Source organism: Balaenoptera physalus, assembly GCF_965194825.1.
Source record: "Balaenoptera physalus genome assembly, chromosome: 20".
Classification (NCBI taxonomy): domain Eukaryota; kingdom Metazoa; phylum Chordata; class Mammalia; order Artiodactyla; family Balaenopteridae; genus Balaenoptera; species Balaenoptera physalus.
Genome location: NC_138901.1, coordinates 15,745,560 through 15,772,855, shown reverse-complemented (window position 1 = coordinate 15,772,855; position 27,296 = coordinate 15,745,560). Strand labels below are relative to the sequence as shown.

Below are 27,296 nucleotides of genomic sequence, written 5' to 3'. Positions count from 1 at the left end.
GGAAGTATTACAGCTTAATCGCAAGAGCTGCTGTTGCCTTGGTGTAATAGGCAGCTTTCGGTACAGTCACAAATAATAGGCCCTGTCTGTTTGCCAGTCTGAGCCTGCTGGAAATGAGTGTTGTCTCACATCCCCAGAGGAGATCTGAATTAAAGCTTAATTATGCACCATAAATATGTTTTATTTTGGGCCCCAGGAGGTGGGATTTTTGATTTGGGGAGGCGTAGGGCCTAATAAGGAGTCAGGAAAGAAGCCGTAAGCAGCGACTGAGCCCTTTAATTTGTGCCTCCTCGGTGCGGTCCTGAACCAGCAATCAGGTCCAGCGTGGGCTCCCCCCAGAGGCCTGTCCCTGGTGCCGCCCTCTCGGGGCCGGCTCGGCGGGCACAGTCACACCGCCAAGGCTACGATCGGACCCAGAACAGTCTGATCGGTTTCTGGTGGTTAACCATCCAAACTGCGCCAGACGCGGGAGTGAAGAAATCAGATGGGTCTCGAGAGAGGACGGGATTTTATTGGTCGCTCACTCCTTTAAGTGCTAGAAGAAGGCCGGGTGAAGTGGCAGCAGCTGTCTTGGTCTTCCTGTTTCCCCCCCGCACGTCACGCCTCCTGCCGTGGGTCTCGGCGCTGCCCTCCGGAAGCTTACCGTCCCCCCGTCCCCACTGTGCTGCGTCCTTCGCCGAGGGCGACTTACCACACGAGGTAAATTCTCCCGGGCCTTCGGGGGCCCGGCAGGCACAGCACAGGGGTCTCGGCCGGGCTGGGGCAGGAGATGGGGAAGTAGCACAGGGCCGCCGGCGACTCGGGCGCGGGGCCCGGGGAGGAGGGAAAGGAGGCCGGAGGGAGAGGCGGGGAGGAGTGCTGGGCCGCTGGGGAGGCGGGCGGCAGTAGGGGCAGCAGCAGGCTGCAGAAGTTGGTATTGGGCTGCAGGACGGGGGAGAAAGCAAAGACGCAGCAGTAAGGGGAGTATTCAACACAGAACAGGGGGCGCTCGCTGCTGTCACCTGCACAAAAGAAAAAGAGCCGTCAGGAGGCAGCCCTCACGGGGGGAAAGGACATTTGAAAAAGGCTGTCAATGAATCTAAACTCAAACATCATTCTTCGGGGGCGGGGTGGTGGTGTCTCAAGGTGGCCTGGGGGCAGCCGGCCTGGCTCCTGCCCAGGAGGTACCTGGCTTGGAGCTCAGAGTCACTGAAGAGTTAACCAGGGCAATGGCATCACCATCACACCCTTCTCCAGCCGATGGTCTCCGGCGTCCCTGACAGATGCAGGAAAGTTCTTTCCCACTAAGTTCCCATGTGGAAGCTCGTGGGCCCTTCTCCTCTCCCACAGCCGGTCTAATTAGCTATTCTGGCAGCAACATATGGTGGCCCGCGGGGTCTCACTTAGGTAGGGCTCTCTCCCCCGACCTTCCAGCTGCCCCGGGTTGGGAGGTTGTGGTCATGCCCTAATCTGGCCTTTCTGCTGCAGAGGGGAAGCTTGGGGAAAGAGAAAGAAGCAGAGAGATCCTGGTGGGCTCACGGGAAGGGAGAGAGCGCAAGCGGGGAGAAGCAGGTGGACGGGGGAGGTGTCCAAGTGAAGTTAATGATTTGTTCGCTAACCTCACACTCCATCTGCCATCCTTGCTGGACGCAGAATATGGGCCCGCGATGGAGTCACGATCCAGAGAGACCCCTCAAGCATGACAGATCTCTCAGCCCTGCCACTAGCCAAGCCGGGTCACCTTGGATCAACGGCTTACCTCCTCAAAACCTGTGTTCTCTAGCCCTGCTCCTCCCAGGGTGGTCCTGAGACCAGCAGCATATGGCTGGCACCTGGCAGCTTCTTAGAAATGCAGCCTTGCTACCCACTCAAACCTACCGCGTCAGAACCCGCAGTTGATTGAGGTCCCCAGGTATTTCTCAAGAACTTCTGAAGTTTGAGAAGCAAGGCTATGAGGCCCAAACCTCTGTGATGAGAATCTCCTGTAGAGCTTGTGAAAACCCAGCTTTGCAGGCCCCTTCCTTGGAGAGTCTGATGCTCTGGGTCACGACGGGACCCAGGTGTGTGTGTTTTATTAAGGACCTCCCTGGCGATTCTTATCAGAGAAGCTGGGGAAATGCTGCGGCTGAACCCAGTTCCTATGCTAAGATGCCATCGTTGTAACCATCCGGTTGAAAACCATTACCTATAATGGAGGGCTCTCGGTCTTTATTTACTTGAATCCGCTGTAGGAGCTGACACTCTAACCCACTCATTTCCAAAGGCCTCCCTTGGCTCCTGGAGTGGCTCCTACTTCTCGGATCATTTCTCTGTAGTTGTCTTCTCCCTTCCTTCCTCAGATGTTTGTATTTCCCGAGGTTCCTTCCTCATCTCTCGTTACCCTGTCCACTCTTGCAGGGGAGACGTTCCTGTCATTTCAGCCACCTCTTACTCACTCGAGGCCCTTGGCTTCCTTCTGGTGGCCAAGAGTTCTCTGCTGAGCAGCAGACCTGGGTACCCAGGTGCTTCCTGGCATCTCCTCCTGGCCCATCCTGGCTGTTCCTTCACAGACAACGGCCACAGGATGGGCCCCACCTTCTTCTTGCTTTCTCAGCCTTGCAAAGGCAACCGCCATTGGCCTAGTTTTCTGGGCCAGACCTCCAAGATCTCTCTGATTCCTCCTTTTTCCCTCTCCCCATCCCCGACGCTCACCAAGTTGTGCCAGGCTTACGTCCTTAAACATCCCTCCAGCCCAGGCCCTCTCCCTCTGCTTTTGCTTCAGGTCAAGCCCTTCTCATTCCTCTCCGGGTCCACAGCAGCTTGCAGCGCGGCCTCTGCCCTCACCCTCCCAGCCAGCCCCCTTTCATGAACACAGTCAGCTTTTAACAATGCCGATCTGATGCTCCGTCGTCTCCAGCATGACGTTCAAGGCCCTCGGTGGCCTGGTCCTTGCCTACACGTAGGGCGTCAACTTTACGCTTCCTGACCCTAAACCAGCGCTTCTCAAACTCAAATGTGCACACAAATCTCCCAGGGACCCTGTTAAATGCAGGTTCTGAGTCAGTAAGGCTGGGCTGGGATTCATGCATTTTTAACAAGCTCTCCCGTGATGCCTCTGCTCGTAGTCTGGGGATACTCTGAGGCCCTAGACTCTTTGTAGTTCCTCCATGTCTGTCTGTCTGTCATCTCTCTCTTCCCCCTCTTCCTTGCTCTGTCTCTCTCCCGTGCCTTCGCACCCTCAGTACCTCCTGCTGGGTGCACCTTTCTCGCCTTCCTCCCCAGGCCCTGGCTCAATCCCCTCCTTCAGGGTTTTCACCCCGCTGGCCCCTCCCCTCACATCCTTAGAACTTACCTTGGCCGGGGCGTGTTGGTGTCCTGCCCTCCCACTAGGCTGTGAGCCCCTGGAGGGCAGGTCCTGTGTGTTTGATTTTTGTATCTCCAGTACCCATGCGGTGCCTGGCAGGTAAGCAGGCAGTAAATGAGTATCGAAGTGCTGAATGAATGGGTGATGGATGGGAAAACCCCCTGTGCCATACACTCTGAGATGGTGGGGGCAGTTGAATGTACCTATGCTAACATCCCATAGGTACTGGGGGTACAAATGGATGACTTCATTGGTAATCAAAGAGGTAAATTTTTTAATAATCAAGTTATGACCTCTCACATCTCAAACTAAAATTTCTTTGGTTGAGCTATTCTCTTATAAAGGTGCTAACCCGGGAGCAGTCTGTGGTGTTGGGTGCAGGCTTGCCCAATCATACCCAGGATTTCAGTCCTCCTGTCTACCTGGTGGGGTTGGTAACAACTCCATTTTACTGATGAGGAAACAGAGTTTGGAGAACTCGCCAGTTTACATTTATAGGGCTAGTATGTGGTAGACCAGGAATCTGATCCAGAACTTCAAATTCCGGGCTCTGTGATGCCCCAGGCCCCTCTGTGTTAGGAGCGTTACCATAAATGGACTGAGAATTATGGTTCTCTCTATAAATATGGGAGCATTTGCTTATGTTGGTTGTTTTCTAACTTGGGCAGACAGCTTGGAAAGTTGTTGGATGCCAGTGGACTTGCCTGGAAACCCGTCAGTCTTGGCCTTTCAGAGGACATCTTCAACAGAATTTATTTGCCAGGTAAGTTATGAAGATTTGGGATTTGCCCTCAAATTTTCCTTCCAGGCTGCTCTTCAAATGAATAGTTCCCAATCCAAAAGAGACCACAGTTGTCTTAGATGTGTACATTTTAAAATCTGAGTTTACTGCTTTTTCTTAGTTTTACAGTCTCCACCATAAGCCACTATTAGTCTGACTAGGTTTTGCTACCCCTGCAAATCCGAATCTGGTAATGACTAACACTGAACTCAGTAAGGAGTGAGGAGAATTTCAGAACATTTGGCTTTGTTTTAAAGGGCAAGATTTTGGAAGCAGGCTCACCAGACTCCATCCAGATCCGTTTTCCTGGCACGTAACTAGTAGGACTCTGCCCGGGCTCCAGGTGAGAGGAAAGGGCAGGAGAGGGCACTTACTTCCTATGAGCCTGGCACGGGGGTCAAGAGTGACTTAGGACTCCAGGTGCCAGACCCCCACAGCACAATGGCCTTTGGATGCCTCTGCGTGTCCTGGAAAGGAGAGGTGGCTCCTTTCCAAGCCAGGATGGGGCTGGGAGGGGTTTTGGGAACAGGCAGGAGTCCAGGAGCTGGTGGCCACCATAGCTCCCTGCACTCACTGGGCCTGCTGTCAGCTCTGCTTCCCCCTGATTCATACAAGTCGATGGGAGGCAGCAGATCCTGCATACGGACTGGGCCTTCGGTAAAGGTTAATCCCCACGCCTCCCTCTGCTTGAAAGAAGAATATGTAACTCGGCCAGGCTTATTTCTCACCCTGTGTCAGTGTTCACCTTGATCATGAAATAGGATTTCTGAATCAATTGCACATCAGACCCAGCTGGGTCTTGACTCACTGCCTGAGTTTTCCATGTCTTTTTGGAGGGGAAGCAAATCTCTCACTTGGTGAATGCTTTCGGATTGTTCATCTTTTTCCATTTGGTGTTTTGCTGTGGAAATTCAGGGCATAGTAAAAGTGTCTGTACCTGCGTTTGTGTTAGGAGTTTAAAAATATAACCCTGATTTTCTGTAAAGGAAAAAAGATTGGGGTGGGAGGTGGGGAGGAGGTAACGTGACGACAAAGAAAACAAAGTTTTCTGGTCCATTCTCCCTACTGAATACAGCTGCCTTGTACCCGATACCTTAAGGCTATCATGTATGAGCTATGGTGTCGGGGGCTGTTCTAATGGCTGAGCGTATGTTTTATCATCGAATCCACACAGCCATCCCAGCAGGTAGGATCTGTGCCGACTCCCAGGCTCTGCCATTTTACAGATGAGGACACTGAGACACAAAGTAGTTACTTGCTCAAAGGGACAGAGCAAATGAGAAACGGGGCTCAGATGCTAATCCAAGCATCTTGACGCTAAAGCACTTGCCCAAAACTGCACGGAGAGAGATAACAAGGAGAATCACAAGCCAACTCATTTAGAAATAGTTCCATGGAATGTATGAGTTAATTTAAAATGTGCGAATTCCTTCTAACAGAGTGCGAAGTACAATGAAAATCTGATGCCTTCTCAGTTATAAATCTATTAGTAGAGGGCACTGATGGTTCCTCCGCTGTATTGATAAATAGCTGTTTTAGGCGTTCCAGATAATAATTCACATATAAGGATTATCATGGATTATCATTACATAGATTTGCATGTAAGTCAAGCCACATTCCCCAGCTGTATTATTTTATTCAGGACAAGTCTGGCGTAACACAGTATGGAAGGTTAACCTATTAGGCAGATGTTGCAAAGGGATTTCACTGTCTTAATGCTTCAGTTTTGCACAGAACTCAGGTCTGACATGGGGAGAAGTTTTGGTGACTTACTGCCAACTTTGGGTGACCCCCCCGCAAAATGCTTTAGAAAAATATTTCCTTACAGAGGTGAAGGAAAACGGGAACCTATGAATTTACCCAGTGAATTGGATCAACGTGTCCAGATAATTCAGCTCCCCAAGCCTCTTTTTCTATAATAGCAGCGTATTTATCTGAATTTTCTGAGTTGTCACCACCACTGGACTCAACTTTGCCTGAATAGACTCAGCTTAAATTCTTGCCATGTCCCTGGTCTGTCATTTCGCTGTGCTGATGAAGGAGCTCTGAGGGTGAGACTACACATGTAAAACGAATGGATCTTAACACACCAAGGCTTTGCTTTTAGCTCACATGATCGAACCAATTTGCTATAGAACTGAGTCGGCTTCTGTAGTAACTGACATCAATCAGCAGGGCTGTTACGCTTGCTGGATGGCCAGGCCACAGTCCAGCTCATGGCTGCATGGGGCTTGGACACAGCCTAGAGCTATAATATGGTGATAAACCTGGTGCTTTTAAATTTATTTATTTTATTATTATCATTATTTTTAAGCTGGTGGGTTTTTTTTCTTTTAAATTAATTAATTAATTTATTTATTTATTTATGGCTGCGTTGGGTCTTCGTTTCTGTGCGAGGGCTTTCTCTAGTTGCGGCGAGTGGGGGCCACTCTTCATCGCTGCGCACGGGCCTCTCACTGTCGTGGCCTCTCTTGTTGCGGAGCACCGGCTCCAGACGCGCAGCCTCAGTAGTTGTGGCTCACAGGCCCAGTTGCTCCGCGGCATGTGGGATCTTCCCAGACCAGGGCTCGAACCTGTGTCCCCTGCATTGGCAGGCAGATTCTCAACCACTGCGCCGCCAGGGAAGCCCAAGCTGGTGGTTTTTAAAGGCTGTTTACTACAAGTAACATCTCTTATGTGGTGAAATAGATATCTTTCTGCCAACTTGGCTCTCTTGCCTAAACTTGGTGCTTTCTAGTCTAGTAATTCTTTGAATTTGAGGTTTTATAGAAAGTAAAGTGAATTAATTCTCCCTTTCTGTCAGTGTTGTAAGTTCCATTTGGAGTCCGCTCGGTCGGAAGAACATCTCTATTAATCAGACAAACTAAAATCATGGCGTGGGCCTAAGCTGTCCATTAGAATGATTTATCTCTACAGAGGACAAAGCACATCATGCAAACAGCTACCTAGTTTTAGCAAGAAGGCTAAAAATTATATCGAGTGACTGGAGTTGCCTTACTTAAATTTAATTTTTTCTATTAAAGACATCCTCAATTTGATACATGACAACATGGATTTTGAAATATTTGGAGAATGATCTTATCTGCCTTATTTCATTCTTAAACAGCTGAATTAAAGACCTAATTCCTACTAAAAGGCTTCAAAATGAGAAGTTGTTAATGACGATGATACTTTCCCCTGATTAAATAAGGAAAAAGAGTTGGGGCTTTGCCTGAACGGACATCATTTCAGAAGTCAATTTTTCTTTAAACTTCATTAAAGCTATAAAATGTGGGTGGTTAATCTAAGTGAGAGCTGCCATTGTCTAAAAATGCATTAAGACTTAACTGGACGGACGGGTGGTTGCACGACAGGAGCTATTTAGGATTAGAAAGTCATTGTGATTTGGGTTTAGACGAATTGCATGCTATTTACGAATTCTTCGGCAGTTAATGTGGATCGTTTCCATTACACCGCAAGCAGAAGGCAGACCTTTCTGCCTAGTTATCCCAACTTCCACGTCAGTTCCCAGAGGAATCAAGTTAGTCCTACAGATGTTGGCTTTGATGGGGATGAGCCTGAGGGACTCTAAACTTTCAGTTGCATTTACCCCTTTCTGGATACTATTAAGTTTCTCCTGCCTTAAGCAGAGGACCGGTCTTTGCTTCAAAGGCAGCTAAAGAGTGAATTATTTACCAAATTGCACAAAGGGGAAGATTTATCAAGCCCCCTTTTTTTTCCCAGAGAGGACAACCCCAGAACTGGAGGACTTTATTACCCTCTTTCTCAGCAGTAAATTATGCCATTCAGATGCTTTTGAAAGCTTCCCTTCATGCTCTGGATTGAGTCATAAAATTTGATACCTGGGGCCAAATGCCTTTATCCCTCCCAGAAGGGTGAAGAAGATGAAAAGACAGCCATTCTGGGCCAGTGCCACACAAAGCCAATGACTGGGCAGAAAATGTGGGCAGTGGAGACAGTTACTCTGCATAATTCACACCTCCTTGACCTGATGTTCTACTCCAAAATGGATTTTATCATTTGCATAAGATCATCAGACCCTGCAAAACCTGAACTGGCCACTTGGAAAACACTAGGTGTAATCGGGACCACGAATTTGATTGCTGTCCTTACCTCTGATGCCGGGATTTTAGATCTTGTGAATTTCAATAAACCCTCCACTCACCTGGAGAGGGTTTGCTGGGGCCCGCTTTCTCTGATTTCTTTGGAGTCATGGTACTTTTATGTTTCTGCTTGACTGATGTTTGGTCAATTGCTGGAAGTCTGGAATCACTCTTACACGCAGAACTCTTGGCAGATAATCTTGGTTCGGCTAGAGCTTCCTCCTCACCAGAACTCTACCGAAAATGAAAGGTGTCTGAGTATCTGTGGTCAATAGGCCATCTTTGCTGGGCAGAGGAAAAAGAGACAAGCCAAATGCAGCAACCCCTCAACAAAGACACTGGAACATCCTGCCAGCTCAATGTGCCCTTTCACCAGTCAGATTTTCATGGACTGGGCGTATCAATTTAGAAGTAATAGCAAAGTTAATGAGTCTATTTTGTAGAACATTATGAAAAGAATGAATTCCTGACCCTTAAGTAATTGGATGACCAATAAACAGCTCACGTTAAGAGTTACATATGAAAACAGGAGAAACCATCCGTGCATTTAAACTTCTTGCTATTTGTTATTTGAACTACTTTGGGGGTGGGTGAGGAAAAATGTTCTTTATGTTAATCATATACTTGACAATGAAAAGGAAATTTAGATAAGTGTGTTGGAACTGAATCAATCAGACCTCAGTTTAATACTCTGAATTATTGGGTGCAACGTAAGACAGATTAATCTTTTTAAAAGGCCCCTACTTGTCAGTCTTCTATAAAGAAGTCAGTATAAATCTATGCACGGACAAATCCTGACTCATGCGGTGTCAGAATATCTCAACATCAGCCTTGCAGACGCAATAAAAATTATCCAGGCCTTCAATAGCTTTACACTTTGCCACACTTACACCCACCAAAGGAATGAGTGAAAACAACATAAACAATTAGGAGAAGCTTGGTCTTGAAGGGCGATTTAAGTCCTGCCTTAAGGTCTTAGGTCCTGGTGTTAATATGATTTGCTAGGCGATGCACCCAACAAACAAAACCACAGGGTCCCCGCCCCTCCCCCCAGGGGCAGGGTCACTAAATACTCCTGCACTGCACAGTGGTCTATATTGGCAAGTCCTCTGAAAGTGTAGTCCTCTGCGGACACAGAGTGCTAAATTAACGTCCTCCACACCTCCCCAGCGGTGGCAATTTGTATTGATTTTGCTCCCCATTCTCTCTGACAGTTGTGGCATTTTCATTTTAAGCCTCCTGACTCAGGAAAATACTCTGAATAGCTTTGAGTTATTGGGTGCAACGTGAGACAAACTACACTCTCAAAAAAGTCCCCTACCTGTCAGTCTTCTACAAGGATGTCGGTACAAATCTACAGGTGGACAGATCATTATTCTCCAGGATTATAAATCATGTTTGGTCACTTAGAGCCTGGTGACAGCCTTCAAACAAATAATTATTGTTTCTCCCTGCATTTTCAGAAAACAGACCACCCTCAGATAAAGGGACGGGAGAAAGGAAAGGACATAATGAGTTGGTTGTTCTCCCTTTTCCCTTTTGATTCTGGAATTTAACAGAAATCCTTGAAAATGATTCTGAAATGTCAAAGATGAAACATGAGGTCATTTCTGAACATGAGATAGGCTTTCCATTCTCAGAGAAGGAAATGTGGGCAAATTTTAATGCTGGTGCCTAAGATGGTCATAGGGAAGAAGAACACTGGTGAATGTGTGACTGAATTTCTTCCACAAACTGCTCAACACGAACAACTTACATTAGCGAATGGACAAGCCTGCTCACACATCTGTTTATCAGCCAGTGGAAAGGCAGGAAAGATGCTCTGGGCTAAGACTACCAATATCCATGGTTACAGCATCAGGACCAGTAAGAGTGTCCACTACTGGTGGGTCCGTCCCCTTCACCCTCAGCCAGGACTAGAATTCTTTGCTTACCCCAGGCAGTGGTGAATCGGGAGGAGTTGGTGAAGAGACTCTTTATTGGATGGGGTGTTAAGCCATGTTTATCCTTCCTTCACCCATTCGTTGTACCTTGAGCTTTAATAGCACCAAAGGTGGAAGAAAACTTGGCCAATTAAACCATGCCTATTACATATGGTGTCATGCACCTGCGTTCCAAGTATATCCTTCTCTGGTTCCTGGTTCCATCAACCTTACTTCCAGTTGGGAATCTTTATCTATCTATCTATCTATCTATCTATCTATCTATCTATCTATCTATCTATATTTTTGGCTGCATTGGGTCTTCGTTGCTATGCGTGGGCTTTTCTCTAGTTGCAGAGAGTGGGGGCTACTCTTCGTTGCGGTGCACAGGCTTCTCATTGCAGTGGCTTCTCGTGTTGTGGAGCACGGGCTCTAGGTGCATGGTCTCAGTAGTTGTGGCTCGCGGGCTCTAGAGCGCAGGCTCAGTAGTTGTGGTGCACGGGCTTCGTTGCTCCGCGGCATGTAGGATCTTCCAGGACCAGGGCTCGAACCCGTGTCCCCTGCATTGGCAGGCAGATTCTTAACCACTGCGCCACCAGGGAAGTCCCTGGGAATCACCCTTGAGTCCAGAAATTACAGCTGGAAGTGGGTGTTTTGTCGGTTGGAAACTAAAGCCACAATGGCGAGAACTGTGATACTTAAGACTGTGCTACTACTGGGTCTTTTCCTGCTTGCTTTGAGTAATCTTAAGCCAATCACTTCAACTTTTTGTGTCTTCATTCGTGTCCTGTCATGTATTCAGCCATTCTCATGTATCCTCTCTCATGAAAGCCCATTATATTATCCAAGGAAGATGCTTCTTGGGTGAAATAAGTTGAAGTAACTCATTCTGGCACTAAAATGTAGTATTTAAGACTCTGGAGCCCAGCTTCCTGGGAGTGAATCCTGGCTCTTTCATGTAGTGACTGTGTGACATAGGATTAGTTTTAGTTCATCTCTTTGCCTCTCAGATTTTCTCATCTGTGAACAATAGTGCCTTCTTTTTGGTGGTTCTGTGAGGATGAAATGAGTTAAGATATGTTTATAGCACTAAGAGCAGTGGTGCCAGGCACTGAGAAAGTGCCATGTAAGTGTTGGCTTTTGCAATTAGCCATTCATGTTCAGCCATTTAAAAAAGTAACCAGCTAACTGCTGAAAACTAACTACCTGCTGTTGAAACCAAAACCATAAACCCCACTGAAAAATTCAAATGGGTTTTCACCTACTTCAAAGAGCAATGGACAGCAAGGTGGGGCAGTCCTATGGTACAAGTTCTCTTTCAGACAGTAAAGTTCTAATGGCAAATATTTAACAACATTTAAAGATTAGCAGACAATAAAAATTAAATTATGTTGATTTTAAGATGATTTTAAAACTGTCTCCTCCTCTTGCAATTTTGAAGAGTAATTACAATTTTCTTCCCCCATATGTTCCTAAGTTGAAATGTCACATGGAGGTGGAGCCAAGAGCATACTGCTATTCCTTTGGGGGAAGAAAACTAGCTCTGTGTTTCAAAATCAAAGCCTGAAACATTAAAAAAAAAAAAAGAAACTAAAAAACCCAGACTACATAATACATGTATAGACTTTTTATTTTTTAAAAAATTTATTTATTTTATTTATTTATTTTTGGCTGCATTGGGTCTTCGTTGCTGCGTGTGGGCTTTTCTCTAGTTGCAGCGAGCAGGGGCTACTCTTCGTTGTGGTGCACAGGCTTCTCATCGCGGTGGCTTCTCTTGCTGTGGAGCACGGGCTCTAGGCGCATGGGCTTCAGTAGTTGTGGCACATGGGCTCAGTAGTTGTGGCTCGCGGGCTCTAGGGCGCAGGCTCAGTAGTTGTGGCACACGGGCTTTGTTGCTCTGCGGCATGTGGGATCTTCCCGGACCAGGGCTCGAACCCGTGTCCCCTGCATTGGCAGGCGGATTCTTAACCACTGTGCCACCAGGGAAGCCCCATGTGTAGACTTTAAGTTCTCTCTTGGTAATTTGATGAGAGTCCTAATAAAGCCACATTAACTAAAAGAAGTTATTGTCGAAATTAATATTTTTCTGGAGTATTATGCTTTTTGTAGTCAACATTTTCCAAAGATCCCCAACTTGCTCTTTTGGCATCATCCACAATAAAGTAGAGATATGACCTTGCTAGAAACTCTCAAAAGTTCAGAGCAAGACTCACGCTAGGAAAAGAAGGGACTTACATTAGGGAATTGGGCACTGAAGTAGCGACTTCGAAACATGATAATGGTTCTAGTTAGACCTCCTGGATGATGGAGACCCAAGGATTGGCAAGTGGGGTGCATTTCTTCAGGGATGTGAGAGTGACTAGATTTTTTTTTTTTTTGAAACACAGCTTTCATTAGTATTTAATGCAGTTCTTTCTAATATTTCTGTCTTTGAGTGTATATATAATTAAAACACCACCACCATGGTTATTATATTGGAACTTCTTGGAACTATTTTATTTTTTAATTAATTTATTCTTTTTTGGCTGTGGTGGGTCTTCATTTCTGTGCGAGGGCTTTCTCTAGTTGCGGCAAGCGGGGGCCACTCTTCATCGCGGTGCGCGGGCCTCTCACTATCGTGGCCAATCTTGTTGCGGAGCGCAGGCTCAGTAGTTGTGGCTCACGGGCCCAGTTGCTCCGCGGCATGCAGGATCTTGGAACTATTTTAGATGTAGGACACCTCATGGTTTTGGATATGTGGGAGAAAAACTTTTATTCTTATCCTGGGATGGTTTTCGTCTTGTTTTTCCAATTGATTTCTGCTCTCCATGTCACTCAGAACCTGGAGGGCTGGTCAAGTCCTGTGCTGGATCATGAGTGACAGGGCACGTTGTGGGGAGTTTGGACTGGGATTCTTGACCACAATCCTCAATCTTGACTCCTCCTACCCAGTCTCTAGCACTGGTCACCCATTACAACATTAAAAATGAAAGTAAAATCTCTTCTTTCCTGGATGTTGTACATTGCTCTGGTTTCAGGACTTAATGAAGCTCAGGTTCTTGATGTCTCATGGCAGAAAGAATTCAGTGAGAGGCAAAGTGATAGGTAAGAAGTGGATTTATTCAGAGAGAAACACAGTACACAGACAGTGTGTGGGCCATCTCAGAAGGTGAGAAAAGGCCTAGATTTTTAAACTGGGACCTAACAATGTTGAGTCTGAAATGGCAAGGTGACAATGAGCACAGATGATCCGAAAGGCAAGGAGACAGAAGTAGTCAGGGACAGAAAAGACCAAGTCATTTTCCAGCTCTTGCCTGATGGCTCATTTCCAAGATCTACAGAGCTGGTTCTCAACTGGTATGCCACCTCCCTCCCTCCCACAAGGTGTGCTGATGAGTTCTGATTGACGTGTACAAAACGCATTGTAGCCACGTGTCATGTGATGGAAGGCTGAGCTGAGGGAATCTTATGACATAGTGTAAAGATCAGGACACGACTTGCTCTGAATAGGAAAACAGGCAAAGAGTAGTGTCAGGCTGGTGCCAGAGAAAGATGGTGTGTTTATTACATTTGAGAGAAAACGTTCTCACGAGATCATGAAAGAGAATGATCAAGGCTGTGAACCTCGACACGCAAACAGTAACAACATGGGAAGGGTGACCAAGGAAGTGTGGGTGCAAATGAGTATCTTCAGAGTGCTGTCCCCGAAGTCCACATTCATATTGTACCTCAAACACAAAAAAATTGCCTTTGGGAATTAAGGGCAGCTTGTATAAATAGCATTCTGGACAGGATGGGAACCTTTATGGATTCAAGAAATATAAAGTTAGCATGTCCTCCACAGAGTGCTGTTGTATCACAAAGCTGGCTAAACATTCTCTCTTCTAGAAAAAACTAGGGCAGCAAAGTCCTTCTCACGTTCAGGACAATTTTGACCTTACTAGGATTGTAAACTTGCACAACAATACAGACTGGATTAGTAATTTGGGGGTGGGGTTTGGACTCAGGTACCACTCACCTGAATCCAACTGCTGCTTAACCCCATTTGTGTCTCCCCATCTGGAGATGTGGCTCCCAGGTGGGGCTGGGCAAGACCAGGCCCAGCAGTAGAAGCCCTTGCTTTCCACTTTGCCACAAGAAGCTTTTGGGAGTTGGCTGGGCTGCCATGTGCATAAATTTCATGGGCAGTTGTCTGTACCAATGAATTCTGTAGAGAACTCCCTCCTACCTGCCACCTTCTCTCTGATTCTCATGCCAGCAAGTTGGAATGACCCAGCCTGAGACGCTGGTCTGAGAGCACCAGTGGCCTCAGTGGTTAAAGTCTTCATAATGTTTGATCACCACTGGGGCTGCTCTCTGAAGGAGAGGCACGTGGGACTTTAGTAGAACTTGCTTCCTGATTACAAGCCATCCCACTAGGGAAGGTCCTCTGGGTGAAACAGAGCTGCAAGCTACTGAAATGGCAAACATGACATGTTTTATGACACTTGCTAGTATTTCTTAAAATGCAAATGAATCCTTCGTGTGCTGCAGAAATCTTGGTTGGTTTACATGGGTGGTGATGATACGTTTTCATGCTTTGGGGGACAAGTTTGTGTAGTAGTCTCTGAAATGGAGTTCTGTGTGGTGGGCTGTGGGTAAGGAAGTGGCATGTGGCCAGGAAATTGTTGGATGTAAAATATTTGAGCACTAAGATGTAGTGTTTAGTAGCACATTGAGACTGCCCTCCGTTGGGTATTTTTCAGGAGTGGTTTTGCTACAATGTATTTCTCCTTCATTCTTTATTTGAATTCATATTCTCCTTCTAGTTGAGAGGAACATTTGAAGAACATGAAAGACTTGGCCATTAAATGGAGGTCATCCATGAAAATACCTCCTACTCAAAATAATAGGTCATAAAACATGGGAATTAATTGAAAAGCATCATATGCATCTACTGTGTCTTCAACCCCATATAAAGACAAGATACTTGCAATGGGAGAGACACAGTTTATACCGTACTAGCAAAATGCGAAACGAAGTTTAATTAAGTGATAAATTGGGTGGCACCAATTCTAAATTTCAAAGGAACTCACAGCAAAAAAGTGAGAAGTCAAGGGAGGCTTCATGAAGGGGATGGTGTTTTCTAGGATCTCAAGGAGCAGTAGGGACCAGCTTAGGCTGGAGGCAGCATGGGAGCCAAGGTATGGATGGAGTGACACCCACGGCGTGATTCTCAGGCAGCAAGGCACATGGCCAGAGCAGAGGGTATGAGAAGGAGAGGTGAGAGACAAAGTTGGCTGGCAAGCTGGGGTCAGATTGTGGGGGGCTCTGAGAGTCAAGCAAAGGATTGAGAGTTAATGTGATGGAGAATAGGGTCCAACTGAAGGTTTGTGAGAAGAAAAATGCTTAATGTGGTACTTAAGATTAGCTTGTATGTTTCTTTCAGAGGAAGAAAACAAAGCATCTTTTTGTAGTTTCAATGGCTTATTTTTGTAAAGTGTAAGTCTTTTCTTTATTGCAAAAAAAAAATGCATGTTCATAATGGAAAACTAAAGACAAAGAGAGAAATTTTAAAGCATTCAAAACTCTATTAACCTTGAAATGAAAACTGCAAATAGCTTGGTCTGTGTTCTTTCAGACCACCCCCCCCCTTTTTAAAAACATTTTTATTGGAGTATAATTGCTTTACAATGTTGTGTTAGTTTCTGCTGTATAACAAATGAGTGTGATGGAGACTACTAGCTTTCCACTGAAATCCCTTCTCAAGTGATAAGAGCTACAGCTGGATGTGGCCGCCCACCTTGAACTGAATGACTCAGTTTCTGCTGCAACTAGGGGTGGCCTCAGGAGGAAAGTCTCACCAGTGGAGTGGGAGCACAGTTGATGTGTACAGCCTGCTTCAGAGATAATCTCTGGCCCTGCTTCTCAGCTGGAAAGTCAACAACTTTCAAAGTCATGTGTTGAAGACAATGGAACCATCATTGGCCTGAATCCCTGTAAGTCCTAGTGGAGGAGAGCTGCCTGAGGATCACCTGGGCCATCACAGGTGCAAGAAATAAATTCTTTCTTGATTGAATCATCATATTTTTGGTCCCTTTGTTATAGCAGCTGACATTACTCTTGCACATATATTTATGCATCTGTATAAATATTGTTTTTTTAACAAAAATAGAATTGAGCCATACATATGTTGTCACTTAACAATACATTGCATCAATAGATACCTTTCTATAATTTTGTCAACCTTATTTTGAAAAATTTCAAATCAATGGAGAAGTTGAGAGAATAGTACAAATAACATCCATTACCCTTTACCTTGCCAATTGGCTTTCTCTCCCTCTCCCCCCTCCCTCCCTCTCTCTAGACTTCATAATACTTTACCCCTAAATACTTCAATATGTATCTCCTATCAAAACGGACATTCTCCTACAAAGCCACAATACCATTATCTTACCCAAGAGAATTTAATAGTTCCATAACATTATCTATTATGTAGAGCATATTCAAACCAAACTGTCCCAAAAATGTCTTTTTAGCTGTGTGTCTTGATCTATGACCCAATCAAGATACACCCACTGCACGCAGTTATTATGTCTCTTTTGTTCTCGGTCCTTTTTGTCTTTTCATGATTTTTACTCTTTGGAAGAGTTCCAGCCTCATAGAAGGTCGTACGTTCTGAATTTGATGGCTTTCTCATAATAAAATTCAGGTTAATCATTTTGGGTTAGAATATTCCATAAGTGGTGTGGTATCCCTGTTTATAATATCACCTCAGTGCCTAACAATGCTGTTTGGTCTCTAGGGTAAGGTGGTGACTGCCAGATTTTTCCACTATAAAAGTACATTTTTCCCTTTTGTAATTAGTCAGAAATCTGTGAGACAATTCTTTGACACTAAATACCCTATTCATGATACATTTTACCCAATGATTTAGCATCTTTTGATGTGCTTTGCCTGAATTGATAATTACATCAAGGTAGCAAAATGATGATTTTTCTATTTCTATCCTTTCTTCTACAATTATTAGCTGGCATTCTTCTCTAAAGAAGAACTTTCCTTTCCTCCCTTCTTATTTGTTTGTTTGCCTCTTTGTTTGTTATCATCATCATTGTGGTTTCAAGGACACATTTTATTCAATTATCTCATCACATTTTTTGAAGTTCAAATCATCCCAAAATTGGTGAATGGGAGTTTATTCAAGTTTGCTTTATGGCACAATAAAATTTCATAGCCTCACCTTGTACTTGGCTCAGACCTAGAATCAGCTATTTTCCCAATAAGCTCTGGTTCCTTTTAGTTTAGAAAGCTATTTAGAAATCAGTATCTTCATGCTGTGTGTGTTCATTGCTCCTAGAGGGACATTGTTCCTAAGTCCTTTCAATGGAATTAATTAGAAATACGTATTTAACACTAATACATACTTAGTGGAAGGCATTTTCCCTTCCTTTCTTTTGTTTTATATTTGTATCTTTTTTCTCTTATATTTAAAATCTTTATTCCTTAATTATATTAATATATGTATTCATTTGTTTTACTCTGTAATGAACATGAAATAATTTCAGAATCACAGTACAAATGTACTCTAAGAATAAACCCATTAAGTAAACTTTATTCTTTCTTGGCAGTTCTCTTTGTCTTTACAATATATTCCTATTGTATGGCTCTGTCATAATTACTTTTGTTGGTCATTTAGGTTGCTTCCAACTTTTTCTATGATAAATAATGCTACGATGAATATTCTTACATATTTATGCACATCATCAATTATTTCTTTAAGTTCCCAAAGTGGGAATTTATATTAGTAGATTAACAGCATCACAAAGATTTACAATATTTTGTTCCCAAATTGTCCTCCAGAAACACTGTACCAATTTACATTTCCAGAGGTACATGAGAATGCCAATTTCTACATAACTTTTCCAACTACATATTATCTTTTTAAAAGTGACTTTGTCATTTTGGGAAAAGACTATCATTTTAATCTGTAACTTGTATGTAATTTTAATTTAATTATTTTTATTTTTTGGTCATGCCATGTGGCATGCAGGATAGTTCCCCAACCAGTGATCGAACCCGTGCCCGCTGCAGTGTAAGCGTGGAGTCTTAACCACTGGACCGCCAGGGAAGTCCCCTAATTTAATTATTAAGTAGGTTCATTTATTTAGCTCATCTATTTAGAATCTATATTCCACCAATTTCTAAAAAGTGACTTAAAAGTTGAACTGAAAACAGTGTAAAGAAATAGAAAAAGAAAAGGCAAAGCTAATTTATGGTGAAAATACCCAGAACAGTGGTTGCCTCTGAGAGGGACAGAGGCAGGAATTGACTGGAAAGGGTCATGGGGTGATGGAAACGCGAAACATGGTTACACGCATTTATCAAAACTCGTTTAAAAAAATGAATTTTGATACATTTAAAGAAAGGAACTGCATGGACAGCCATCAGGAGATAGGGCAGAGGTTTCTTTGCCGGGGGCGTGGGCGCAGCTGGGGAAAACCTCCCTGAGGAAGTGACCTGAGCTGAGATCTGAGGCCGGGTGGGAAGGCAGGCCGAGTGCTTCAAGAAAAGGGAACAGCATGTGCAAAGCCTCCTAGCAGGAGGTGGCCTGGCACGAAAGAGGACCCAAAGCCAGTGTGGTTGAAGCATAGAGCAGTAAGGAAGGCCAGATCCCACAGGGCCTTGTTGGCCCCATGATGGGTGTGGCCCCCATTCTGAAAGCCACAGAACACCATGGAAGGGGTTTGAGCGGCCAATAGAGTGATCTGGGTTCCACTTGGCAAATCACCTGTGGTAGGGAAAGCGGGATTTGGGGGCAGGAGCGGGAGTTGTGAAGACCTGTTAGGGGGCCTTTGCAGTAACTTAACTAGGTGATAGCAGAGACGAACACACCGATGGATAAAAATGATAAGTAAAATGGATAGGACTTGGTGATGAATGAGACAGTAAGGAGGAAAGTGTCAGATTCTGATGATACTGCGCAAAAGGAAGAACAGGGACTTCCCTGGTGGTCCAGTGGTTGAGACTCCACGCTTCCACTGCAGGGGGCGCAGGTTTGATCCCTGGTCAGGGAACTAAGATCCTGCATACCGTGTGGCTCGGCCAGAAAAAAAAAAAAGGAGTGGGCCTATTGAGTTTGAGACATCCAAGTAGAAATTATTTAGAAAACTATTGGCTATTTAGATCTGGAGATCAAAAGCGAGGTTTGGGTTAGAAACACGGATTTGGGAGTCATAGGCAGGTAACATCTTGGGCAGGTAACCTGAGGAGAATAGGGCAGGGTTTCTTGGGGGTGGGACATGAATATGGATGAGAAAAAAAATTTTGCATCTTTATTTCCACTAACCTCTTATTGAAATCTAAGCATATCTTTCATTTACTAATACAGACAACAAACCACAGTAGTATTAGCAGTACCTGTGATTTGTCACCAATCGAAATCACAGGTATTTTCACATTTCATTAAATTCGTTGCAGATGTCTCAAAATACCCTTTACGCCCATCACTTGTTATTTCATGTGTTAAAAAAGAAGCACATATATTACTGAGTCACAGATTTCTAAAAATATCTTGATGATTATTTCAAGGACTGTGGTTGAAATCCTGTGCATCTTATTTTATGCATTTGAAAATATTATTGTGAGAAGAGGATCCAGAGGGGTCATCTGTATTGCCTAAGAGGCCTGTGATACAAAACCAGGATAAACCCCCAGGTGTAGAGTGAGAAGAGAAGCAAGCCGGGAGGGATCCCAGGACTCAGCGCCGAGGTGGAGGAGGAAGAGGAGGAGGAGGAGAAGCCAGGAGAACGTGGCTTCGCAGAAGCGCGGGGACGCAGCGTTTTGCGGAGAATGGAGTGGCCAGGCGAGCTGAAGCTGCCGAGAGGTGGAGCACGGTGAGGACTTCAAGAGACGCCCTGCATCATAGACGTGGAAGGCATCCGACGAAGAGCCGTTTCTGTGGAATGACGTGTGCGGCAGCCAGATTGCAGTGGGTTGTGTTGTGAGTAGGAGGTGGGGAAACTGAGTCAGTCAGCATAAATGATTCTTTTGAGAACTTTGTGAGAGAGAAGCAGTAAGTGGAGGGGATGGGGGCTCAAGGAAGGTCTCTTCTGTTGTTTTCTTAAGATTTTTTTTTTAATTTTTAAAAATTTATTTATTTATTTATTTATGGCTGTGTTGGGTCTTCGTTTCTGTGCAAGGACTTTCTCTAGTTGCGGCAAGCGGGGGCCACTCTTCATCGCGGTGCGTGGGCCTCTCACTATCGCGGCCTCTCTTGTTGCGGAGCACAGGCTCCAGACGCGCAGGCTCAGTAGTTGTGGCTCACGGGCCCAGTTGCTCCGCGGCATGTGGATCTTCCCAGACCAGGGCTCGAACCCGTGTCCCCTGCACTGGCAGGCAGACTCTCAACCACTGCGCCACCAGGGAAGCCCAAGATTTTTGATAGGAGACCTTGGGTCATGATTAAATGCTGATGGGAAGGGAAGGCTCTGGTGCAGAGTTGGAGACGCGGGAACGGAAGGGACGATGGATGGAGTGAGGGTCCTGAGCAGAGATGGAAGGGTTGGTAACTGGGTGGGAATGAGGGGAGGGTGGTGCAGAAGGAAGGGGGTGGACGGGTTGGGCAGCAGAGAGCTGAGGGAGCTTCCACGTGAGGACCACTGTGGAGTGGAGTGGAAGAGAGGAGGGATTGGGGAAAGGGAAGAAGGCTTGAAGTGGAAGGGACAGTTGACCAGGGAAACTGGGCAGCATCGAAGAGTTGCAGGAGGTTAGTGGCTGTGACCTTCCAGGGGCACCATTTTTCAAGGTTGGGTGATTTTTTTTCCGGCAGTCGCCAGTGGTATGGGTGCAGACCCAGAGACCATGGATGGGCAGGATTTTGCCAGAGAGGTGTGGCAACAAAACAAAGGGCAAAGGAAGTGTTAAAGAGGATCAAGCACAGAACATAGGCTGCTTGGGAAAGGAAAGTTGGCACAGAGGGGGCAATGAGAGCACAAAGGGAGAGGAACCAAGGGACCAGAGGTTATTCATTACTATATCCCCACACCACCCAACACAGTGTCTTGGACACCAGTGATTTATAATTCCTTAACAAATAAAGCAATTGTTGTTGTCTACAAAAGAAGATTTTAGGGTGAAATGCTGTATTTATAGGTTATGTTTAATGAGAGTATGCCCCTGAATAATCATGTCTCGCAACTGACTGAAAAAATTTAAAAGTTTGATATCTGAATTTTAATAGGTTTTTAACAAGTTTCTTAGTTTTAAAAAGCAATTAGAACCTTTTTTTTTTAAAGTAGGGGATTTTAATAAGATGTTGTAAACTGAAATATACAGCACTACATAAAATGCGAAAAAAGCCACTTTATCATAATCTTCGCTCATGCAATTTCTGAGCTGCTGAGTCTAATTAACACGGGGAACTCTTGGGGTTAGAGGTCAACATTGCTCGGCACCGGCGATTTCACTGAGCTGGGATAACAATTGGTGTTTGTCTCACTGGGCCCAGTGGCAGAATCACCCCGTGGAAGGATTGACTCTAGGCTGTCCTGCTTATCTGTTCAAAAGGCAGGACGACATTCTGGAAGCAGCTGCAATTTAAACTGACAGTTGCCCCATTTTCCTGCCATGCCCTATTTTTAAATTACCTAGTGGAACTCAGGCAAAGCACAGAAACGGAGGAGAAATGAAGCACTGCTGGCTTTGCCCAGACCAATTATCATTCGTTTGTGCCATTTACTGCTGTGAAAGGCTTCCAGGACCCTGGTTTGCCCAGGGGCCTGCACCCCAGGTCTTCCAATTACTCTATAATATGATCACAAAGGAAACCTTCAGTTCAGTCTGGTGAGTTACCTGGCGGAACATTCAAGCACACCAAGATGACCTCTTATAAAGTACGAGTGAGTCCTGGGTCGACTTTGGGCTGTTCTGAGTTTCCTCTGTCCACGGAGAGCTGCTTATGTCTTTGTGTTCTTGCCCACCTGCGACAAAAGGAGCTTACCCAGAGCTTTAAAGAAGCCACCTGTCGCTTTGTGGAGTGGCAGGCCAGGAAAGGAACGTTCTCTTTAGCTGCTTACTCTGGCCGCCACCAATGAGGAGGTTTCCATATGGTTGATTGCGGTTTCAATCTTCAGACCCAAACTGGCCATTGCACGTTGGTGGTCTCAGCAAACCACTCTCTTCTTGATGATTTCAAGCCAGGCCAGGGTCCACCACTCCTGATAACGGTACCCACTTTCTTCTCTCGCTCGGGGCGGAGCCCTGCTCTGACGGTTGTGGCTACACTGCTATGATTTCAACATGTGCACGTTCCTAAAACATTCCTGTGACTGACAGTCATCAAACATTCATGGAGCTCCTAGTGTGTGGTGGAAAAAAGAGCAACTAAGCCCGTGTGCCACAACTGCTGAGCCTGCGCTCTAGAGCCAACGAACCACAACTACTGAGCCCGTGCGCCACAACTACGGAAGCCTGTGCGCCTAGAGCCCGTGCTCCACAACAAGAGAAGCCACCGCAACGAGAAGCCCGCGCAACACAACTAGAGAAAGCCCGCGCGCAGCAACGAAGACCTAACACAGCCAAAAATAAATAAATAAAAATTTAAAAAAAAAACTTTCTAACAACTAGTGTGTCTAAAACTGCAATGGGTGACTAGACTAAATGTCCTTCAAGGTCCCTGTCCTGTGCTGTGAACCTATGATTTAAAAAAAAACAAAAAAATGTGTTCTTCATCTACACCATCTACACGCTCCTGCCCGTGCACATGGGGGCCGTGGTACTCAGCGGGGTTCTCCTGTCTGCCCCTCACCTGGCCATCACCCTGCGCACCAACACCCGGGACCGGTTCCTGCTCAAGCAGTTCTAGAGGCTGGAAGTCCAAGATCAAGGTGCCAGCAGATTTGGTTTCTGGAAGAGTCTGGAAGTGAGTCCTGAAGAATGAAGTCTCAGAGAGCTGTTGGTGGGGAGGTGACCTGCCCAACAAGACAGCGGGTCCTGGAGAATGCCACCCTCTGAGGGACAACATCATCTCTGCTTCCGGGCCCCCTGCACCATCTCTTCCTTCCTTCTGTCCCTCCATCTCCCTTGCCCTGTGCCCTCCCTGGGCACCTCACCTGGGTCCTGCCTTATAACTTCCTGCCCCTGGGTGGGGCCTTTGTCTGAGATTTTTTTAATATGAAACATGGCCAAGTAGAGAGAATAATAATGAGCTCCTATATACCCATCATTCAGATTCGAAAATTAGCATGATTTTTCCCACATTTACTTCATTTATTCTTTTCTCCTCTTGCTGAAATCTATTAAAGCAAATTCCAACCATCAAAAAAGAGCAATAACCAGTGCCTGCTCCTGAGTGGCTCCCAGCCTAAGGACGAGACAGACAGGAAGACCTATCCTAAGATGGGCTTGAGCCCAGACGGTGTTATGGGGAATACCAAGGAGGGACAAGAACAAAGCCACCTGACCCCCAGGAGCAGCTCTGGAAGCTCTTCCCAGAGGAAGTGTCCTCAGAGTTGAGGGTCAGGCCATCCAGGGCCTTGAGGGCCATCAAGGTCATCAAACACTTTGCTAAGGTGTTTGAACTTGATCCCAAAGACATGGGGAACTACTAGAGAGCTTTTAATAGAGGAGCGACATGATCCAGTTTGCTTCTAGACGGATCCACTCATAATGCTGCCAGGGAGACTGGCCGGAAGGGGTGAGGTGAAGGCAAAACGATCAGGAAAATGGCTCCTACAATAATCCAGGCAAAAAAAAAAAAAAAAAGACAGGACCCTGCAAAGGGAGGTGCCGGTGGATAGAGTCAAGAGAGAGGAGGGAAGACAGTCTAACTCTGGTGTCTGAGGGCTGTAAAGTGTGAGAGCAGGAGGAGGAGTCTAAGATAATTTCCAGAATTCCGGCCTGGGCAGAAGTGAATTCAGGAAGAGGAACCAATCTGAGGGGAGAAGACAATGCATTCAGCCTCTTGAGTCTGAGGCGGTGGTGGGACACGCCAAGGAGGACAGACCAACAGCTAAAATGGAAAACAGACTCCACCAAAAATTCCCGACAAACCATGGGCTGCACTTTCTGTCTCCCTGACATCCGTGTTGGGCTCGAGATGCTGGGTGTGGAGCTGCACCATGACTCAGGTGCACCTCGAGGGCGCGGAATCTGCGCTAGAGTCGAGGGGGCGGCGGTGACCACACCTGGCCAGGTGTTAGTGATGACTCACAGCCTCCCAGGTGAGGCCCCCGGCAGTCAGAGCCAGCATGTACGTGTGTGACCTGCCTCATTTTCACACGGGCCCGGGGCCAGAACGACGGGAGGCCCGGCCCACGGGGAGTCTGACAATGGACAGGTAGAAGTTAGAGAAAATTAAAAGCGTGAGTCACAGAACGCATATGCCATGTGCTAAGCTGGCTGCTTCTGTGACACCATCAAGGGTGTTGGTAGGTTGACACTGACAGATTAATGGGAGAACAAACAGCTCCCCAAGAGCGGTTTGAAAGAGGAGAAGCTGCAGGTTTCACAGGCAGGAGAGGCTGAAGAGACAGGTAATGAAAGGAGACATGCAAATATACCCAAGTTGGAGGAAAACACCAAATGCACAGCGAGCCAGCCTTCGCGGACACCTGACTCAGCAACGGAGAGCAAACGTTTGCAAGGAGCCGCGGTGGGCAAAAGCATTGTAGTGTGGAGTATGCGAGGACGGTTTCTGGGAAACAAAACCCCTTGCTGGCCCATGGGATCTTGTCTTGTTTCATCTTTTGGACTTCACCATAGTCAGAAGCAGTGCTGTACTATAGAATTTTCTTCAATGTTGGAAATATCTTATGTGGCAGCCATGGGCCACATGTGGCTCCTGAGCCTGGAACTGCATTTAAAATTTTCTTTTAATTAAATAGTCCCACATGGCTAGTGGCCGCTGTATTGGACAGCACAGTTTTAGGCTTTTGCTGCCCTCATGTATGAATGCACATTCTGATTTTTTAAGCCACTGCAGATTACTTGAAGAAGCTTTATTTTTCATTTCAACCTCCAACGTTTGTGTGGATGATCACGAACAAAACAATTAAAATGTTTTTGTTGGGTAACTGCCTTCACACTTAAGCTTATCTTGCCTTCTGGGAGATTCAGGTGATCTCACGGATGTAAACATCCTGCTGAGCCAGGCCTGGGGCAGAGCCGGGTGCTGCTGGTGTCAGGTTACCCACCTTCTTCCAGTGTAACACTGGGTCCTGGTGACCTGGAGTCTAAACATGTAGCCGCTCGGTTGCTGATTGTCAGTGAAAGGACGACAATCCTATTCCTATTATCGGAGCAAACGGTGCTCTTGAAAAACTGAGGGCTGGTCCCCACCTTCTTTGCCACATATAGTGACAACATGTCCTCAGTCCTTGAGATTTGTGCTCTTGGAAGTGGCCCATCCAGCAAGGATGCGGGATCTGGGAAGATGAGAAGTGGCCATGATGACTTTCTTCATTGAAGGTTGTCGTCCCCCAAGTCCTGGGCTAATCAGTTTCATCATTTTCTCTGGGGAAATTGGGGGTCCTGACCCTTCTCTGTGAAGTCTTTTTTTTTTTTTTATTCCATTTCTTTTTAAAAATTTTTTTATTTTTGAACTTATTTTTATTATGTAATTTTGGCTGCATTGGATCTTCATTGCTGTGTGCGGGCTTTCTTTAGTTGCGGCGAGCGAGGGCTACTCTTCGTTGCGGTGCACGGGCTTCTCATTGCGGTGGCTTCTCTTGTTGCGGAGCGTGGGCTCTAGGCTCAGGGGCTTCAGTAGTTGTGGCACGCGGGCTCTAGAGCGCAGGGCTCAGTAGTTGTGGCACATGGGCTTAGTTGCTCCGCAGCATGTGGGTTATTCCCAGACCAGGGATCGAACCTGTGTCCCCTGTATTGGCAGGTAGATTCTTAACCACTGCACCACCAGGGAAGTCCCCTCTGTGAAGTTTGGCTCCTCTGGGCCAGCAGTGTCCCGGGGACACTGTTTCCTGTTCATACTGAGAGACTGCTTTGCTTTTTAATGCACTAAATCATCCAAGGTGTAGTTGGTTCTGCAGAGCTGCTGTTTATTTCCCTGTTAAATTCTAATTTGATTAAACAGCTCACAAGGTTGTAGGTAACTTTGAAAAGGGTGTGAAATTAAGTTGCTACGTTAGGTTAGCTCTTAGAAATGTGGCCTGAGATGGGGCTGAGAGGAAAGAAGGTATTCTAGAAGCCTCAGGAGCTGCTCCTCTATCGATAAGTGTTGGAGCATCATTTGCAAGCATAGCTGGACACCAAGGCAACTTATAATGAATCTAATGTTAGTATGACACTTGAGCATCTCACGCGTTCTCACAATGATCCTATGAGATAATAGCATAATAATAAGGATCTCCTTGATGGGAAATTGAAGTACTTAGAAGTAAAGTGCTTTGTCTGAATTCACACTGTAATGAGGGACAGAGCAGGCCCTTGATGATAAGTGTTCTTTGTACTGTGTCACACAACTAACTTAAATGTATTTAAGAGGTGCTGCTTTACTATTATTTTTTTTGTAACTTTTAAAACTTGAAGTACAGTTGATTTACAATGTTGTATTAATTTCTGCTGTACAGCGAAGTGATTCAGTTATACATATATATATTCTTTTTTTATATTCTTTTCCATTATGGTTTATCATATGATATTGAATATAGTTCCCTGTGCTATACAGTAGGACCTTGTTGTTGATCCATTCTATTTTGTGTGTGTGTGTGTGCATGCTTTTGTAGGGGTTTTTTTGTGTGTATGTTTTTACTAATGATTTTATTTTTTTTTTAACTTTTTATTTTATATTGGAGTATAGTTGATTAACAATGTTGTGAGAGTTTTGGGTGTACAGCAAAGTGATTTAGTTATACATATACATGTACCTATTCTTTTTCAAATCCTTTTCCCATTTAGGTTGTTACATAATATTGAGCAGTAGGTTATACAGTAGGTCCCTGTGTTATACAGTAGGTCCTTGTTGGTTATCCATTTAAAATATAGCAGTGTGTATATCCATTCTATTTATAAAAGCTTACATCAGCTAACCCCAACCTCCCACTCCATCCCTCCCCCAAGCCCCTCCCCCTTGGTAACCACAAGTCTGTTCTTTATGTCCCTGAGTCTGTTTCTATTTCAGTTCATTTGTGTCATATTTTAGATTCCATGTATAAGTGATATCATATGGTAGTTGTCTTTCTCTTTCTGACTTACTT

General features: G+C 45.5%; 1 protein-coding gene across 4 annotated transcripts in view; it reads right to left on the bottom strand.

Annotated features, from left to right (window-relative positions):
• Positions 1-27,296, bottom strand: part of MARCHF10 (membrane associated ring-CH-type finger 10) — a 92,747-nt gene that overhangs the window by 43,871 nt on the left and 21,580 nt on the right. For 3 of the 4 annotated variants that reach the window (XM_082443120.1, XM_082443122.1, XM_082443121.1), the window contains one exon: positions 8,269-8,440. In XM_082443120.1, coding sequence (XP_082299246.1) covers positions 8,269-8,440 — 172 coding nt within the window. Of the gene's footprint in view, positions 1-493; positions 1,002-8,268; positions 8,441-27,296 lie in introns of those variants that run through there. The other variant, XM_082443123.1, reaches the window with a different exon arrangement.